Source organism: Myotis myotis, unplaced genomic scaffold (genome assembly GCF_014108235.1).
Source record: "Myotis myotis isolate mMyoMyo1 unplaced genomic scaffold, mMyoMyo1.p scaffold_m19_p_18, whole genome shotgun sequence".
In the NCBI taxonomy this organism is placed as follows: Eukaryota; Metazoa; Chordata; class Mammalia; order Chiroptera; family Vespertilionidae; genus Myotis; species Myotis myotis.
In genome coordinates, this window is record NW_023416322.1 from 23,096,010 (window position 1) to 23,115,899 (window position 19,890).

At 45.7% G+C, this 19,890-nt stretch overlaps 1 protein-coding gene across 1 annotated transcript in view; it reads right to left on the reverse strand.

The window, feature by feature from the left end:
• The window catches only part of PAPPA2 (pappalysin 2), a 241,901-nt gene that overhangs the window by 112,763 nt on the left and 109,248 nt on the right, over window positions 1–19,890 (reverse strand). Inside the window, exons 5-8 of the mRNA XM_036344757.1 lie at window positions 19,190–19,382; window positions 6,533–6,654; window positions 3,039–3,528; window positions 49–177 (exon numbers count right to left, since the gene is read on the reverse strand). Of these exons, the coding sequence (XP_036200650.1) occupies window positions 49–177; window positions 3,039–3,528; window positions 6,533–6,654; window positions 19,190–19,382 (934 nt within the window). The remainder of the gene's footprint in view (window positions 1–48; window positions 178–3,038; window positions 3,529–6,532; window positions 6,655–19,189; window positions 19,383–19,890) is intronic.

Consider the following 19,890-nt stretch of genomic DNA (forward strand, 5'->3'; position numbering starts at 1 on the left):
CGCAGAGCAGGGGCCCTGCTCTCACATTCCCATGCACACAGCACTCACCTGGCCACCTTCCCATCACCGCAGTAAGGAGCTCCATGAATGTGGACCAGAGGCGGCGAAGCTTCTCCCAGCTCTGCTCCTGCCACAGCTTGAACTTGGTACTGATACACCTCCCCAGGTGTGACCTCCCTATGGAAACGAATGGGCTGTGACTACCACATCCAGAATGTTTGCAGGAATTTAAAATAAATGTTATGGGGAGCATGAATGCTAAACACATGCCATATTTTCTGAAAGCAAAGACCAGGACACGCAGTCTCCCACAGCAGCAGAATATGGTTTAAGACCATATTCATTTCGGTATTCCCAGTGCATCCCACATAGTGAGTATGCAGTAAATCAAGGCTGAATTAACACTGAACTAACAGTCACACAAAATCTAGGAGGGTGGTATTTCCAGCGTATCTTTACCATGTTGAAAAGTAACACCAACTATTGAAAAGGCAGTGTATTTGCAAAGTAACCAGAGAAAGGGAAGATGAAACTTCAGAGTATGGGCTCAGCAAGGCCCTTCGTGGATTACAGGTTTTTTTGTTTGTTTGCTTGCTTTTGTCTCTTGAGAAAATTCTTGTCTTGGGTAGACTGAATCCATAGGGAATCCTCAGGAGAGCACTGTCTCCTAGGAGGTGAGGACACCTTCCATCATTTTGGGGATGCAAGAAACTCCATAATTAGAAATGTGTTCAATTGCTCCCCACGTCTGAACCTGTCAAAATGCATACACTCCAGGTGTGGAGTTGTATCAGTTGCAGCATAGATGGAAGGAGTCTACCAGGCTCTCTCCAAAGTCCACGTGCACAGACAGGTGGAGAGCGTGACGGACAGGACATTTAGAAGGGGTAGGGGCTTGACTGGGAGACTGCTGGTTCCAGAAACAAAGTCTTCCTTCATCTTAATTTAGTACAGTGCCTGCCCTGGAAAACTACTGCCAGAGTCCAGGTGGGCTGGTGAGCTGTGAGTGCCTTCAGAGGCAGGATCTCAAAGGGTTGTTAGGACTCGCACATGTGGCCACTGTGAATGTCCTGCCAGAACCTTCTCTTCACCACCAGGCTCTTCACCTCAACCCCAAAGTGTCACCCTCTAACTTGACACTGCCACCACCAGACAAGAAATGTCATAGGGTTTCAAAAACACTATTAAAAAACTCTGTACTGGCTTTTAGTTGACCTATATAATAAAAGGCTAATATGCAAATCCACCAAACAACGGAAGACCAGTCGCTATGATGCGCACTGACCACTAGGGGGCAGACGCTCAACACAGGAGCTGCCTCCAGGTGGTCAGTGCACTCCCACATTGGGAGCGCTGCTCAGCCAGGCTCACAGCTGGCAAGCGCAGTGGTGGTGGCGGCAACCTCTCGTGCCTTCACAGCAGCACTAAGGATGTCCGATGATGGCTAAGCCATCAGTCAGACATCCCCTGAGGGCTCCCGGACTACAAGAGGGCACAGGCCAGGCTGAGGGACCCTCCCTCCCCCCTCTGAGTGCATGAATTTCATGCACCGGCCCTCTAGTTTTAACAGAAAAGACACCTAATATTACAGACTTTTACATTTCTAAATTAGCTGTCTCTGGGGAAGCAATCTTCTCATGAGAGTGCCAGGTATTTTCAAAAGCAAATCAATCCTGATGGTTTCTCTTTCCAGGGAAGTTTCTGTTGGACTTCTCATCCAGCCACGCATAAGTCTGACATTGTGCTATGGCTGGAAAAGGATGGGGAGTGGGTCCTAACCTTCCATGATGCAACTTTGTAAAAGGCAGTCTGTTACTAAGGAAAGGAAACCAAATGAGACTTGGTCAGAAAATTAGATTTTAATTCTGAGACAACCACTAACTAGCTCTGTTCAACCAAATCACAGTTAAGCTAGGTTTTCTAATCTACAGAATGGGATACTATCGACCTTAAAGAATGTGTATGAGCATGTGTGTGCGTGTGTGCGCACGTGTGTGTTTGTGTGTATGTGTATGTGTGTGTGTGTGTGTAGATATCAAGTTATTTAATGAGTGTCATGTTAACTGCCCAATTAGAGAAGCTCAAAAATGATATTCTTTTAAAATTCATCCCATGATCTATCCTCCCATTTGCATGAGCTTTTGGACCATTTCACTGTCTTCTAGTTCCAATTTGGAGAGCAAGTAGGGGAGGAAACTGTAGGAAAGCTCAAGGTGAACATTTGTCTCTACTGCTTTGTAGCTGGGGCAGATGGCCCAAGACTCCTCCCATCCCAGATGTGCCCCCTCGGCCATGTGACTTCGCTGTTCCTTTCATTAGCGGATAAGGACTTGTCTGCCACCCCTGAATCAGGAATTGACTTGCTTTGGCTACTGGAATGTTATCATGAGTAACATAAGCAGAGCCTTAAAAAATGTGAGAGCTTTGGGGTCTGCCCTCCCTGCCACCCCCAGGAGGAGAAGCCCAGGCCATGCCTACTGGGCAATGAGGGATGGTGTAGAAGGAGGCCTTGGGCTTCCCAGACATGACAGCCACCTCCATTGAGCCTCCAATGTGTGCACGAGGCCATCCTGAGCCATCTAACCCCAGTCAAGCCAGTCCCCCTGGGGACACCCAGCCAACCCATAAAATCATGAAAAACAGAGTTTGTTGTATTAACCCACTATGTTTCATGATTATTTCTAACTCGGCAAAATATAGCACCTCTGATAAAACTTGTTTTACCCTGAGTTCTGCCCTTAGGGGTAGGGAGAATTTGTCTTTGGTGATACCAGCCTCCCACTCTAGACACTGAACTCTTTTAAGCCAGTGGTGACCTTATCTTAGTCTGTGTCCCAGAACTGGGCACTCAGTGCCAGGAACACAGTAGAACTCACTAAACGCAGAAGGCCAGAAGGAAGAGTAAGAGGAGAGTTGGGAGAGAAGGAGAGAGAAAGAGAGAGGGAGAAACAAGAAAAAGAGAAAGCATGGAATGCATATCATGGGTGGCTAGAGACTGAGAAGCATCATGGTTTAGAAAGCCCCACTTCCAAACTCACGTGTCTGTGAACTTCCTGTGAGGGTGTGTGGCTACAGCAGGTAAGCCGCTAGCGAAGGGGGGCTCCCGGAGCACCTGGTACCGCAGGGGCCTGCAGCCAGAGCACAGGGGGCTGTGGGGCTGAGACGTCAGGAGGGCTGCATCCACTTCCAGCCGTTCATCGAAGGTGTAGACCTTCACCCCCAAGACCTTGCCATCGACATGCAGCTTGATGGTGAGTGGGGTGTCACAGAAAGTGTCCAGGGGGCCCAGGTGCACAGATTTCTGGTGTTCCAGCAAGATTTCTGTGTCAAAGAGCGCCTGGGAGGCGTCCACAGAGAGGTAGGTGACCCACAGGGTGAGGGCATCGGCATGCACTGGGTGCTGGAAGAGCAGCTCCAGGCTGCAGCCTTCCGCTGGGCAAGGCACCGTCATGTTCATGTGGTACAGGTGCAGCTCGGGGCTCCAGGCCTGCAGGCTTGGCTCGCAGGGCTGGTCCACATCGGGGGGCCCTAGGATAGGTAGACAAAAAGATAGACCCATCAGGCATGACCATCATAAGTCTGCAGGTGAGTAGCCCATGGTGGCAGCCAGAAAGAAGAGTGAGGAAGAAGAAAACTATGAACAAATTCCTGCAGAAGCTGATCAGCTGAGTGGGTTAGGTCTCAAGTACGACTGAGGACACAGGTGTAACAATTCAAAAGTACTATGTCCCCATCCACATCTTCTACTTGGTGTCTTTTAACAAGAGCTCCAGTTGGGCTCTAGGAGTCCTGCGACCCGGATACCAGGTGCGAGCCTGAGGCCAAGTGGAAGGAGGAGGCCTAGGTGGAAGCCTGAAGCCAGGCAGAGAAGCTCAGTCACTGTCCTTGTACTTAGTTTGTTAATAATTTAGGATAAATTAATGCTTCTGATGCCCTGTTTTATTTGTCAATAAGGCCAATGTCTGCTTCACTCTGATACCACACTCTGTTTAACTGGGCTCCACAAAACTTTCATCCCCTAAGGTGATGCCTTTGCAGCCATACGCTTGGCTCAGGTCCATGGGAGCATGCAGGTCGCTGCACAGAGAAAACGGCAGGCAGGAAAGACGACACTTTCTTGAGTGGAAAGCAATGGAGATTCAGGAGCCAAGCAAAATTGTAATGGTGAAAAACCAAAGACCGCAAGTAATATAAAGGTCGGCTCTGTGGGAAAAATCTCCATGAGGCATTTTTTTGTTTTGTTTTGTTTTGTTTTGTTGCGGGTTTTTTTGTGGTTTTCTTTTTTGTCACATGCAGAAAAAGTGCTAAATCAGGAAGGAGCAGAGCTGGGCTCCAACCAGTGCTGTGCGGCTGTGGCAGGTCTGTTTAAGCCTTAATCTCCTCATTTATAACATAAGTACTATTTAACCCCCACTTTACTAGCTAGTGTGGAAGATTTATACAGTGTTCCAGAGGAACATTTTCAAACTACATTTGCAAAAATAGAACTAAGTAGCCCTTTAGAATCTGGAAAATAAACAATAGGATAAGCCCAGAGGAAACATGTTCAAATGTATGTACGTGTGTGTGTGTGTGTGTGTGTGTGTGTGTGTGTGTGTGTTGTTCCGTGTGTGATGTATGTGTGTATTACATCTTACGGTCCTTACTATTTTTTGCCTATATTGTGAATCCATTCATTCATTCAACAAAAAAAGTACTGCATACCTCTTTCACACCTAGTACTAATCTAGGTATTGAAGGTAGAATACTGAACAAGAGAGGTAAAGATCTCGTATATTCTACAGTGAAGTGACAGGTGCAACAATAAATAGTAGAAGGTAGAAGGGTGATTCCAAGTGGTGGTAATGACATCTTTGAAGAAAACTGAAGGAGCATAGGGGCTAGAGAATGATGGAGTGAGGCTGGGGGCTATTTTAGATTATGGGGACGTGGAAGTTGTGACCAAGAAGGCAACATTTAAGCAAAGCATATGGCTGGTTCACATTTCTATTCCCCATAGAATTTAGAAAGTAGTTGGTGGTCAATAAGTGTTCATTTAGTGTCATTAAATAGGTTTTGAGCATGTCTGTAAATATATGTGTTTGTGTATGCTCTGCTGAGGATTCAATTACTTTCACTGTGTATATTTCAAATATGACTTGGTTCTTCACCTTTTCAAAGCAGAGGAATACCAGTATTTCTTAGCACTATTTTCTGATAGTTGTTCCAAAATACTAGCAACCCCTTTGGAAGTGACCCCTAATGCAGAAGCATCTGTTAGAAAGTTTTTATTATAATCGTATGTTCAAACATGAAACCGAGACCCTAAAAGTTGACCTGGTTTGCCTGAAGACACAAAACAAGGAACCCAGAACTTCTCATTCCTTTCATTTCTACCAGATAACTTTAAATTTCCCCAAGAATTAAAGAGAAAAATTTCAGGGACAGAGAGTTAAACGGGCACTAAAACACCAGCCCAGGACAACAACAAGGCCAGAAACGGCCTTGTATGAAATGCCAATATCTAAATAGCCCACGCAATGCCAACGTAAATTTTATAGCAACTTTCTGTTCTGCCCCGGGATCTCTCAGTTGGAAAGAGTCCTATACGAAAAATTGGATAAACTGTCCCTCTCAAGCCTTCTCCCTGAGGCTCCTGTCATCTGAGGAAGTGGGAGCCCAAGGGGACAGCTAGTGGACAGTGTCAGCTCCTAAGCCAATGTTCTCTATTTGTCTTGTAAGAGTCAAGCCTGTAAACTAACTCAAACAGAATCTTGTCCAACACATCTTACTGAGAACCCTTTAGGATCTTAACAGGTACAAGAAAAAGAGAAAGAGGATGATTAGATAAACACTGAAGATGGAGAAGATGGAGAAGTTAAGCTAATGATCAGGTGCTAACACTCATGGACCAACATTTTTTGGACTTGAGTTGGGATAACATTCATGCTCTGATTTGTCTGAGAGGAATGTGAGTGAATATGTAACTGAGAAGCTGGGGGAAAGACAGCAGAAGGGACAGCAAAAAACATCCCCCCTCTGGGAGCCCAGCTTAGATCTTAGCCAAAGCACAGCCAGTACCAGCAATTAACAGACTCATAAAATGGCAAAAACGAGAATGCTTCGCTTGGAACCCCTAGTGCACCCCACACCCACCCAGACTGGCTTGGCCCATGTCTGAGTGTTCCCTGCAACGTGTTCTCCATTCCTCTCCTAGGAGGGAGGGACAGGTGGGCTGGCACTGTCCTGCGGCACCGGGTGCTGTAAGCACCTGAAACACCATGTATGAGCGGTCACATCCTGAGGTCACCTCCTGCTTTAGCTGATTTCCCCACCCCTGTCTTCCATGCCGACCTTGGCCTCACCACAGCCACTCTAAGCACGTGTAGGACATCCAGCACACAAAGATACCAGAGAATATGTTTCCCAGCAAATCACACACACACACACACTCACACACACTCACATACATGTGCATGCCACCTCTCCACCCCCACCTCCACCCCCATTCTCACCAACTACCAGGGTTAAAGGAGAAAGCCGTGGTCCTTACCCACTGCCTCCTCTGGAGTCCAGTACCCTGAGGAGTCGCACACCCGCTGGGAGGAAGCCGTGTGCACATATTGACGGAACGTCCCATCCTCTGTGCAGGCACTACACATGCTTCCCGGGGCCCTGGAAGATGAGGGGGGAGATGGGGAGACTCCATCAGATGGCTTGGAGAGCCAAATTCAGATCTTTGAGGATGGCGAGTGGCAATAGGTTGTGAGACCCTAGGGGGAAATGGGGAACACAACTATTTCTTATCTCATTTCCTTCTTGTATGAACCTCATCTTCGCAAAATTCATAGTGACATGAGAAATCTTGAGGTTAGGAAGCAGAAGAACCTAAGCCCTAAGGGAGGCCTGTAGAGATGAACGTGGGCAGCTCCATCCTCAAGCATACGACACAGAAGACTGCACCTGCATCTTCCACCATAAAACTCCTTCCTATGCTGACTCTCAATAAGTCAGCTAAAGACCCAACATTCCCCCAGCGAAAATAGACACTGATTTTTAGAGTAAACTTTTCTGCTACATGTGGACTTATGCTTTAAACTCCCTACTTTTACTCGCATGCATAAAAGTACTAGTACTAGGAAATATAATGCCCCTGGGCTCTCCATCACCTGTGGGGCTACAGCTGAACTCCTTACCATGATTCAAGGTTCTTCACGGAACAGCTCTTTCATGAATTTTATGTCCCCATCACAATAAACGAATCACCATCCCACAAATACATCATATCCTTAGCACGGGCTCTGTGAAACATGCTGTTCCCTCTCCTGCCAAAGAGCCTTTCCGTGTTTAGCAAACTCCTACATATCCTTCAAGGCCCATTCAAATGTAACTTTGGCAGGGGCACTTACTCTGACTCCTCTGAATGGCCTGCACTCTGTCCTCCAGGCACCCCCTGCACCTCTGGCTCCTGCCATGGGGCATCGCTCTGAGGTATTGATAATCCCCGTCCCCACCCTATCTCCTTTGCCTGTGAGCAGGTCCAGACAGAGCTCTGCACAAGGACTGGCCACAGCAGTCCTTCTGTGCCTGGGGGGCGGGGGGGGGGGCGGGGAGGTGGTGTTTTATGAGCATCCCTAAGACTATTCAGAGCCTAGGAAGAACTCTTCAAGCACCATATCTGGGGTGACTGGGGAAAGCAAGGACAACAACAGCTGAATAAGGAGGGGCAATCACTGGAGGAAGCTCATCTCTGATGCTTTGAATCTTTTTAGAAGCCCAACTGTGAACACACATCTGAAAATGAAGGTATGATGTCAAGGTCTCTCGATAAGTAGGGGAAAAGCAACACCTGGTAACATACTAGAAACTCATATTGTTGAAGGAGCGCCATAATTATGCTACCAGCCCCTCATATACCAGGCATGGTGCCATGAGGTGCTTTTCATAAATTATTGCTCATCCCTGTAAGAAGAAGCCTATTTACAAATGAGGACTCTCAGGCTCACAGGGATTAGGCAAATGGCCTAAGGTCACAAGTTCTTCAATTCCTATAAGCCAGTTTTCAAACACCATGAAACGTCCAGGACTCTGGCAAGGGAAAGGGGTCGTTAGCTCTGGCCTCTGCTGCAGTCAGCACTGCATCGGTGAGGACACAGCTCCAAACCACATTCCCCTGATGCACTTGGCCCTTCCGGGGCGCCACCAAGTGCGTGTTCAGGCTCCTTGCTGACATAAAGACTCCAAATACCCACTGGGGAGGAGTAAACAAAGCTCCCAGTGTGACACAAATTTCTGGGTGTGTGACGTGCATCTCCCCGGACACACGTGTGGGGAGGCCTCAGCGCTGCGGCCACCGGGCTGGGAAAGGGAAGCAAACACTGCCTTTTCTGCCAACAGCCTCGAGGCGAGCCAGCACTGATGTCTGCGTTATCGCAACGTCTGTACCAGAGCGAGAATGGGAAGATTAAATTGTTTACATGTGTTACATAAACGGATGTAAAACTCTGGTTTGCACATGCCCATGAGGACTTACTGTTCGGCCAGTCCACCCCAAACTGCACAGGGGCCACACGCAGAAGCAGATTTTTTTCCCCTTTATTGATTAAGATATTACAAATGTGTCCTTATCCCCCCAATTACCCTCATCCCCCCAATCCTGCCCTCACCCTCACCCCCTGTTGTCCACATCCATCACTTATGCTTATATGCATGCATATAAGTCCTTTGGTTGATCTCTCCCCCTCACCCCCACCCTCCCCTATCTTCCCTCTGAGTTTTGAGCATCTAATCGATGCTTCTCTGTCTCTATATCCATTTTTGCTCATCGGTTTATGTTGTTCGTTATAATCCAAAAATGAGTGAGAACATGTGATATTTATCTTTCTCTGACTGACTTATTTCACTTAGCATAATGCTCTCCAGCTCCATCCATGCTGTTGCAAATGGTAGGAGTTCCTTCCTTGTTACAGCAGCATAGTATTCCATTGTGTAGATGTGCCAAAGTGTTTTTTTTTAATTAAATCTTTATTGTTCAGATTATTAAATTTGTTCCTCTTTTTTTCCCCCATAACTCCCCTCCTCCCAGTTCCCGCCCCACCCTCCGCCCTCACTCCCCACCCACTGTCCTCATCCATAGGTGCACGATTTTTGTCCAGTCTCTTCCCGCATCTCCCACACCCCTTTCCCCCCCAGGAATAGTCAGTCCATTCCCTTTCTAAGTCCCTGATTCTATTATAATCAACAGTTCATTCTGTTCATCAGATTATTTATTCACTTGATTCTTAGATTCACTTGTTGATAGATGCATATTTGTTGTTCATAATTTGTATCTTTACCTTTTTCTTCCTCTTCCTCTTCTTAAAGGATACCTTTCAGCATTTCATATAATCCTGGTTTGGTGGTGATGAACTCCTTTAGCTTTTCCTTATCTGTGAAGCTCTTTATCTGACCTTCAGTTCTGAATGATAGCTTTGCTGGATAAAGTAATCTTGGTTGTAGGTTCTTGGTATTCATCACTTTGAATATTTCTTGCCACTCCCTTCTGGCCTGCAAAGTTTCTGTTGAGAAATCAGCTGACAGTCGTATGGGTATTCCCTTGTAGGTAACTGAGTTTCTTTCTCTTGCTGCTTTTAAGATTCTCTCTTTGTCTTTTGCTCTTGGCATTTTAATTATGATGTGTCTTGGTGTGGTCCTCTTTGGATTCCTTTTGTTTGGGGTTCTCCGCGCTTCTTGGACCTGTAAGTCCATTTCTTTCACCAGGTGGGGGAAGTTTTCTGTCATTATTTCTTCAAATAGGTTTTCAATATCTTGCTCTCTCTCATCTTCTGGCACCCCTATAATTCTGATGTTGGTACGCTTGAAGCTGTCCCAGAGGCTCCTTACACTATCCTCGCATTTTTGGATTCTTTTTTCATTCCGCCCCTCCGGTTGGGTGTTTTTTGCTTCCTCGCATTTCAAATCATTGACTTGATTCTTGCGCTCCTCTGGTCTGCTGTCGGGAGTCTGTATAATATTCGTTATTTCAGTCTGTGTATTCTTAATTTCTAGTTGGTTCCCCAATATAAGATCGAGGGTCTCATTAGTTTTCTTGTAGATCTCATTAAGTTTACCGGCGGCTTCTAAACAGTTCTTGAGAGACCTTAAAAGTGTGGTTCTGAACTCTATATCTTCCATTGACAATTTTGTCATGCTTCCTTGGTGCACCCCCTAGTGGTCTTTGTTCACAGTCTTATAGTTAAATCTTGATTGTTGTAGCTAATTCCAGGGAGGGTTTGACCTCCAGGCCAAGTGGCTATGAGAATCAGCTGTGTCAGCAGTGAGAGAACTTCTGTCCTCTAGGGAGGTGCTAATCTAGCCTTTGCCTGAGGCTATCTGGCAAATGCCTGTGTGCAGGGCTTGGGCGGGGCGGGTCGCACAGGATCAACAGGGTGGGCCGGAGAGAGCAGTTATGGTGGCTCTCAGTCCTGTCCCCAGGGGCTCTGCCTCTCGGAGTCCCAGCACCCGCTGCAAAGCTCAGAGAGAAAGCTGCACTCGCTCTGACCGAAGCCAGACAGTCCCGCTTCTCCCGTTTGAGTCTGGGTCCCTAGAGACTCTCCCGTATCTGGAGCTCAGAGTCTGCGACTCCCTCCCGATTGAAAACGCCAACCGCACCCTCCGCCGGCAGCCCGCTCGCGCACTCCGTACCTCAGAATTTGACTTCAGCACTGTGCCTCCTCTGAGTGTCCATATGCGTTTCTCTTTCCTCCTAGTTGTAGGACTTCCACTCAGCCAGCGTTCCTGTGATTCTGGGTGATGTCCCTTCCGTTTTTTGGTTTCACTTTTGAAGTAGTTGTTCAAAGCAGCAAACTCCGGAGTTAACCTATGCCGCCATCTTGGTTCTCTTCTGGATTCCTTTTGTTTGGGGTTCTCCGCGCTTCTTGGACCTGTAAGTCCATTTCTTTCACCAGGTGGGGGAAGTTTTCTGTCATTATTTCTTCAAATAGGTTTTCAATATCTTGCTCTCTCTCATCTTCTGGCACCCCTATAATTCTGATGTTGGTACGCTTGAAGCTGTCCCAGAGGCTCCTTACACTATCCTCGCATTTTTGGATTCTTTTTTCATTCTGCCCCTCCGGTTGGGTGTTTTTTGCTTCCTCACATTTCAAATCATTGACTTGATTCTTGCGCTCCTCTGGTCTGCTGTTGGGAGTCTGTATAGTATTCTTTATTTCAGTCGGTGTATGCTTAATTTCTAGTTGGTTACCCATGATAACATCGAGGGTCTCATTAGTTTTCTTGTAGATCTCATTAAGTTTATCGGTGGCTTCTAAACAGTTCTTGAGAGACCTTAAAAGTGTGGTTCTGAACTCTATATCTTCCATTGACAATTTTGTCCTGTTTCTTTGTCTCCGCATTTTGTTATGCTTCCTTGGTGCACCCCCTAGTGGTCTTTGTGCGCAGTCTTGTAGTTAAGCCTTGATTGTTGTAGCTAATACCAGGGAGGGTTTGACCTCCAGGCCAAGTGGCTGTCGCCAAAGTTTTTTAATCCATTCATCTGCTGATGGGCACATAGGCTGTTTCCAAATCTTAGCTACAGTAAATTGTGCTGCTATGAACATAGGGGTGCATATATCATTTCTGATTGGTGTTTCTGGTTTCTTGGGATATATTCCTAGAAGTGGGATCACTGGGTCAAATGGGAGATCCATTTCTAGTTTTTTGAGGAAACTCCATACTCTTCTCCACAGTGGCTGCACCAATCTGCATTCCCACCAGCAGTGCACGAGGTTTCCTTTTTCTCCACATCCTCGCCAGCATTTGTCATTTGTAGATTTGTTGATGATAGCCATTCTGACAGGTGTGAGGTGGTACCTCATTGTCGTTTTGATTTGCATCTCTCGGATGATTAGTGAGAGGCATGTTTTCATGTCTCTCACCTCTTTCAAAAAGTGTCTATTTAGGGCCGTTGCCCATTTTTTGATTGGGTTGTTTATCTTCCTTTTGTTAAATTGTATGAGTTCCCTGTAAATGTTGGAGTTTAAATCTTTATCAGAGATATCATTGGCAAATATGTTCTCCCATGCAGTGGGTTTTCTTGTTGTTTTGTTGATGGTTTATTTTGCAGTGCAGAAGCTTTTTATTTTGATGTAGTCCCATTTGTTTATTTTCCCTTTCGTTTCCATTGCCCTAGGGGCTGTGTCAGTGAAGAAATTCCTTCGGCATATATCTGAGATTTTGCTACCTGTGGATTCCTCTAATATTTTTATGGTTTCCCATTTTACGTTTAAGTCCTTTATCCATTTTGAGTTTATTTTTGTGTATGGTGTAAGTTGGTGGTCTAGTTTCATTTTTTTTTTTTTTTGCACATGTCTGACCAAATTTCCCAGCACCATTTATTGAAGAGACTTTCTTGACTCCATTGTCAAATATTAATTGAGCATAGTGGTTTGGGTCGATTTCTGGGTTCTCAATTCTATTCCATTGATCTATATGTCTGTTCTTGTGCCAGTACCAGGCAGTTTTGAGAACAGTGGCTTTGTAATACAGCTTGATATCTGGTATTGAGATCCCTCCTACTTTGTTCTTCTTTCTCAGGATCCCAGCAGCTATTCGGGTTTTTGTTTTTTTATCCCAGATGAATTTTTGGAGAGTTCTTTCTAGATCTGTGAAATATGATGTTGGTATTTTAATGGGGAGTGCATTGAACCTATAGATTGCTTTGGGTAGTATGGACATTTTTATGATGTTGATTCTACCAATCCATGAACATGGTATGTTCTTCCATCTGTTTATGTCTTCCTCTATCTCTTTTTTCAATGTCCTGTAGTTTTCTGGGTAGAGGTCTTTTACCTCTTTAGTTAAGTTTATTCCTAGGTATCTTAATTTTTTTTTGGTGAAATGGTAAATGGGATTGTTTTTTTAATTTCTCAATCTGTGAGTTCACTATTGGCGTATAAAAATGCCATGGATTTCTTGGTGTTAATTTTATATCCTGCTACATTGCCAAATTCATTTATTAGGTCTAATAATTTTTTGATGGAGTCTTTAGGGTTTTCTAAGTACAGTATCATATCATCTGCGAGTAATGACAATTTTATTCTTCTTTTCCAATTTGGATGCCTTTTATTTCTTCTTCTTCTCTGATCGCTTTGGCTAGCAATTCCAGTACTATGTCAAACAGGAGTGGTAAAAGTGGGCATCCCTGTCTTTTTCCTATTCTTAAGGGAAATGGTTTTAGTTTTTGCCCATTGAGTATGATGTTGGCTGTAGGTTTATCATATAAGGCTTTTATTATGTTAAGGTATGATCCCTCTATTCCCACTTTGCTGAGTGTTTTTATCAGAAAAGGGTGTTGGACTTTGTCAAATGCCTTTTCTGCATCAATCGATATGTGATTTTTGTCTCTCAACTTGTTTATGTGACGTATCACGTTTATTGATTTGCAGATATTATAACAGCCTTGCATTCCTGGAATAAATCCCACTTGGTCATGGTGTATGATCTTTCTAATGTAATGCTGGATCCGATTTGCTAGAATTTTGTTGAGGATTTTTGCATCTATGTTCATCAGGGATATTGACCTGTAATTCTCTTTCTTTGTGGTGTCTTTATCTGGTTTTGGGATTAGGGTAATGCTGGCTTCATAGAAAGAGCTTGGAAGTGTGCCTTCCTCTTGAATTTTTTGGAATAGTCTGAGAAGAATTGGCTTTAGTTCTTCTTTGAATGTTTGGTATAACTCCCCTGTGAAGCCATCTGGTCCCAGACTTTTGTTTGCTGGACGCTTTTTGATTACTGTCTCAATTTCATCAGTAGTTATTGGCCTATTCAGGATTTTTTATTCTCCCTGATTGAGTTTTGGAAGCTTGTATTTTTCTAGGAATGTATCCATTTCGTTGAGGTTGTCCAGTTTATTGGAGTAGAGTTGTTCGTAGTATTTTTTGACAATCCTTTGTTACTTTACCTCTTTCATTTCTGATTTTGTTTATTTGGGTCCTCTCTCTTTGTTTGTTGGTGAGCCTGGCGAGAGGTTCATCAATCTTGTTAATCCTTTCAAAGAAGCAGCTCTTGGTTTCATTGATCTTTTGTGTTGTATTTTTGGTCTCTATGTCATTTACTTCTGCTCTGATCGTTATTATTTCCTTCCTTCTGGATACTGTGGGCTTTGCTTGTTGCTCTAACTTGTTGAGTTGTATGGTTAGATCATTTATTACCAGTTTTTCTTGTTTTTTTTTTGAGGTTAGCCTGTAGATCTATGAACTTCCCACTCAGGACTGGTTTCATTGTGTCCCATAGATTTTGGATTGTTGTGTTTTCATTGTCATTTGTTTCCAGGATGCTTTTTATTTCTTCTTTGATCTCTCTGGTAACCCAGTCATTGTTTAATAGCATGCTATTTACCCTCCAAGTGTTTGATTTTTTTCAATGTTTTTATTGTAGTTGATTTCTAGTTTTATGCCATTGTGATCTGAGAAGATGCTTGTTATGATTTCTATTCTCTTGAATTTGAAGAGACTTTGCCTGTGTCCTAATATATGGTCTATCTTTGAAAATGTCCCATGTGCACTGGAGAAGAATGTACATTCTGTAGCTTTGGGGTGAAATATTCTGAAGATGTTACTTAAGTCCATCTGATCTAGTGTGTCATTTAGGATTGCTATTTCTTTGCTGAATTTTTGTTTAGAGGATTTATCCAGTGGTGTCAGTGGGGTATTAAAGTCCCCTACTATGACTGTATTGCTATCGATCTCTCCCTTGATAGCTTCCAGAAGTTGTTTTATGTATTTGGGTGCTCCTGTATTGGGTGCATATATGTTCACCAGAGTTGTATCTTCTTGTTGAAATGTTCTCTTTAGTATTATGTAGTGGCCTTCCTTATCTTTTGTTATGGCCTTTACTTTGAGGTCTATTTTGCCAGATGTAAGTATCGCAATCCCAGCTTTTTTCTCATTTCCATTTGCGTGAAAAAATTTTTTCCATCCCTTCACTATCAGTCTGTGTAAATCCTTTGTTCTGAGGTGGGTCTCTTGCAGACAGCAAATATATGGGTCATGGTTTTTTTATCCATTCAGCTACCCTGTGTCTTTTGATTGGAGCATTTAATCCATTTACATTTAATGTTATTATTGAAAAGTACTTGTTTGTGGTCATTTTTATTCTTAATGTTTGTGTTTCTTCTTGTCTTTCTGTTTCTTCTTTTTACAGCAGTCCCTTTAGCATTTGTTGCATTGCTAGCTTGTTGGTAATAAACTCTCTTAGCCCTTTTTTGTCTGTGAAGCTCCTGATTCCACCTTCAATTTTGAGTGATAGCCTTGCTGGGTATAGTATTCTTGGATTCATTCCCTTGCTTTGCATCACTTTGTATATTTCATTACATTCCCTTCTTGCCTGGTGTGTTTCTGTTGAGACGTCAGCTGATATTCTAATAGGAGATCCTTTGTAGGTAACTTTCTGTCTCTCTCTGGCAGCCTTTAAGATTCTTACTTTGTTGTTGTTGTTTGCCAATTTAATTATGATGTGTCTTGGTATTGGTCTTTTGGGGTTCATCTTGTTTGGCACTCTATGTGCTTCTTGGACTTGTGTAGTTTTTTCTTGCCAGTATCAGGGAAGTTTTCTGTCATTATTTCTTGAAACAGGTTTTCTATTCCTTGCTTCTCCTCCTTTCCTTCTGGTACTCCTACTACATGAATGTTGTTTCATTTTGCGTTGTCCCAAAGCTCCCTTAGGCTCTCCTCTTGCTTTTTAAGTTTTTTTCTAGTTGCTCCTGTGTTTGTGTTTTTTTTCCTACCTTGTCTTCTAATTCACTGATGCAGTTCTCAGCCTCTTCTAGTCTTCTGTTTAAGCCTTCCATTGTGTTCTTTATTGCAGCTATGTCGTTCTTCATTTCCTCTTGGTTCCTTTTCATGTTGGTGACATTCTCATTCAGCTCCTTATAATTCTCATTGAGTTGTGTGTATTTGTCATCCAGCCATTTGAGCATCCTTATAACCATTACTCTGAATTCTTTCTCTGGTAAGTTAGTAGCCTCAATTTCATTTAACTCCCTTTCCGGCGATTCCTATTTTTCTTTCCTTTGTGGGTTGCTTTTTTGTCTTCCCATGTTTTGCTTTAATGTTTTAATTGTAGCTCCGATTGCTTTGCTACCCAATTTCTTTTGGGTATGGTGCTACTGGTGTGACCTCTCAGGTCTCCTGGGCTTGGTAGTCTAGTGTAGCTCCCTACTTGAGCTATTTGGGTTCTCTTGATGTAGGCCTGCAAGCTGGAAAGGCGCAACTGAGGTGTCTAGAAGTTATCAGCCATGGAGGGGGTGTCTCAGTTTTTGCTGTCTTGTGCCCTTGGCTGAAATCATGCATGCCCAGCGGGGACTCACAATGGCACCCAGGAACCATCCGTTGGGGTGGTGGGGCTCCGGAGGCCTGAGTTCTGGAAAGGCATGACTATGGTGTCCAGAGTTCTGTAGTTGAGGGGTGAGCAGGCTCAGCTTTTGCTGCTGCCTCCATGGTTGGATACACGCAATCCCAGCGGCAGTTCACAGGGGCACCTCTAATGTGTTTGCCAGCAGGGTGTACTGACACACTCTGAAGGACCCTGGCACTGAAGCCACTGGATTGCAGTGTCTGTGAGCAGGTATCCCAGAAGAGGGAATTCAGCATTTCTACAGCCCAGCAGTGCCTCCCTCTTTAAGTGTGTGTCCAGCGGGGCTCACAGCGGCGCCCCAGGGCTGTCTGTGGAGCGGTGGTCTTGGGAGACCTGCACGCTAGAAAAGCATGCAATTGTAGTCTCCAGAGTTCTGCAGTTGTGGAGTGGGGAACCTCAGTTTTTGCTGATGCACCTATGGTGGATAGGCGTCCGTTCCCAGTGGTGGCACACAGGAGCACCCGCAGTGAGTTTGCTAGTGCAGGCGCACTGAAGCACTCTGAAGGGCCCTGGAACACTTAATCAAGGTGTCTTTGGGCAGGTATCCAGGATGGGTGAATTCAGAATTTCTACTGCCCAGGGGAGTGTGTCCCTATTAGTCCAGGATCGGACCCAGCAGAGGCTCACTGCAACTTCCCAAAATGCCCTGTGGATAGATGGGTTCAGGGGGAGTGAGCAACTGTGACAGTGCAGTTCGCCGGCGCTGACCTCTGATGCACTCTGAGGGGCCCTGGCGCTGAAGGGCCCTGGTGCTGAAATTGCACAGCTGGGTGTGTGTGAACAGTTATTCAGGCAGAAGGAATTCAGAATTACTACTGGGGGGCAGTGCGCCCGTGTCTGCACAAAATCACACCCAGTTGGGGCTCACAGTGACTCCTAAGAGAAGTCTATGGAGTGGTGTGCCTCGGAGACCTAAGCACTGGAGATGTGTGAATGCGGAGGTCTGCCGCTGGGGAAGGGGAGGCTGCACTTACTGCTGCGGGCGCGGTGCACCTTTGGAGGTGGAGATCCCAGGGTCTGCGAGTCTGCGGGTGGGCAGCAGGATATTGGCTGGAGTGGCTGCCGGGTCGCGGGCAGTATCCAAGGCCTGTCTGGGTGGTGGTGCTAATGAGTTCCTAGAAGAGGCTGCCCTCCCCTTTAAGATGGCGTGGGCTCCGTCAGAAGCCAATTCTTACACCATCACAGGGATATGAGCCAACTGACAAAGGGAGACCCTGAGCACTGTGGTACTGGGACAGTCAAGAGTGCTTTATAGGCAGTGGCCAGGTGGCTCAGTTGGTTGGAGCATCATCCCATATGCCAAAAAGGTTATGGGATCTATCCCAGGTCAGGGCACATACGGGAGGCAACCAATCCATGTTTCTCTCTCATTGATGCCCCCCTCCCACTTCCCCTCTCTCTAAAAATCAATTTAAAAAAGCATATCCTTGGGTGAGGATTAAAAAAAGTGCTTTATAAAACTGTGGGGTCCAAATGATGTCATCAAGGTATCAAGGACAGGTGGCAAGATCCCAGAAGGATGGATCACAACTTGGAAAAATTATTCACCTTCTCTGCCTCACCCCTGTGTCTCCCTGTCCCCTTCCCCCCTCCCAGCTCTGGGAAAGCTGGGGCACAAGGAAACATGCTCCAGGGACAGCCAGCATCTTGGCTGGGCCTGACACCCGAGGGAAAGTGGGACACAGAGAGGGAGGTGTCTACCTGATAATGAAAAAACCCTAAATGAAAAGAAATAATATATTCCATGTTCCCCACTTCTGAAGTTTCACTGGATGTCCCCAAATTCACCTCTGTAGTTGTGGGGGCTCAGGCAAGCCCCAAGTGCTTCTCTATGCTTCAATGTGTATGTCGCACCTACACAGCAGGAGTGTGCTTATAAGGACTAAATGAGGAAATTGCAGGTGAGATGTCTGGCGCAATGCCTCCCACATAGAAGAACCAGACAGACCACCGCCACTCTCGGAATACAGTGCAGGATTGGAAAGTGGAGGCCCACACGGGTCACGGGTGGGGTTCTCATCCTTCTCGTTAAAACATTCATTCCCCCATCCTCCCGCCAACTGTCAGATGTCATCTTTTCCTACCTTCTCTCCTTTGGACAAAAATGTCCCTAATGTTCATTTATACCAATATGTAAAGGACAAATAAAAGCTAATTTAGGTATAATGATTCTCTTCAATAGGCAGGTATTAGGTATCTACTGTGGCAGATCAAAGGACAAAGATGCAAAAGACAGATGCTCCTGCCCCCAAGGAGCTGCCAGTCGAGTAGGGCAAATACAAAGATGAACAGATAATGACTGCTCCACGAGAGGGCAGCCATAAATGGGGCAGGCACCAGGTACACCTGGAGGCAGAGAGGGTAACAGATGCCCACATAATCCAGGTAAGCCCCTGATGCACAGCTTGTAGGTAGCCTGTCACCAACCCACCCACCCCCAGAACTGACTGGAAGAGCACAGCTCACTTCCCTGCCCCCAACACCACTGTGCAAGTAGAAGCCTCTGTGCCACCTTGCACTGAGAAGGGCTGACCTTGATCAGATTTGTCAACCTCATCATAGCTCCTGGCAGCTGGCCAGAGGTGACATTCCACAGGAAACATCTGCCAGGCCCCTGGCTGAGGAGTGAGCACAGGCGCTGAGGTGCGGAGCCATGGGCTTTGCTGCGGAGATGGGCAGCAAGATGGAGGCAGCGCTCAGTGGCTGCTCATGTTCACAGCTCCCACTGGGGTGCCCCTGACTTCACACCTTCCCCTGAGATGCAGAAGAAAAGCCAAAGAGGAAACAGGCCAGCTCGGCCATGGCAAGGACCTCTCACCTGTCATACACGACTCCACTAATTGGAGGCAGCCAGTGGATGGTGAGGGATGTGTTGGTCTGCCCGATGACCATGGGTGGGATGGGAATGGGGGTGGGCTTTCGGCTTTGACTCCACTGTTGATACACAAGGTCCAAATAGCAATGCATTCGGGCCACTTGGTTAGGGGTGAAGCTGTCAGTGCAGTCATCATCTGCGGGGACAAAAAAAGGAACAGGGGAGATAGAGGTGTTAGCCTGCAAAGTCCACCTTGGCGGGACAAGTTCTGCCTCGTTCACACCTGTGTCACCAGCCCCTAACACAACACCCCATACTTGATAGGCTCCATAAACACCTGTTAAATGGATAAACGTATTCTGTTCCAGAAAGTATCTATGCTGGAAATGGGAAAGAGAAGACAGAGAATAGCACTTGCTGTATCTAAACCTGGCCATTACCTTGATATTGGGCTGGGCCAGGTGGGCCCAGGGGTCCAGGGCTGCTCTAAGCTAATGGCTGCCTATTTGGGGATCCACAAGGCGGCAGTGTTTTCAGCATATGGCCTTTTTATTCAAGAACATTTGTGGAGTTGCAGTCACCTGCTCCATTCCCAGTGACTTTGGCCAGAGTTAGTGAGTATTCAGTGGAGATATTCAAGGGGAGACAGTGCCTAATGTCAAGGAGGCAGCAGGACTGGAACTGTAGTCCCCACCTCACTTTCA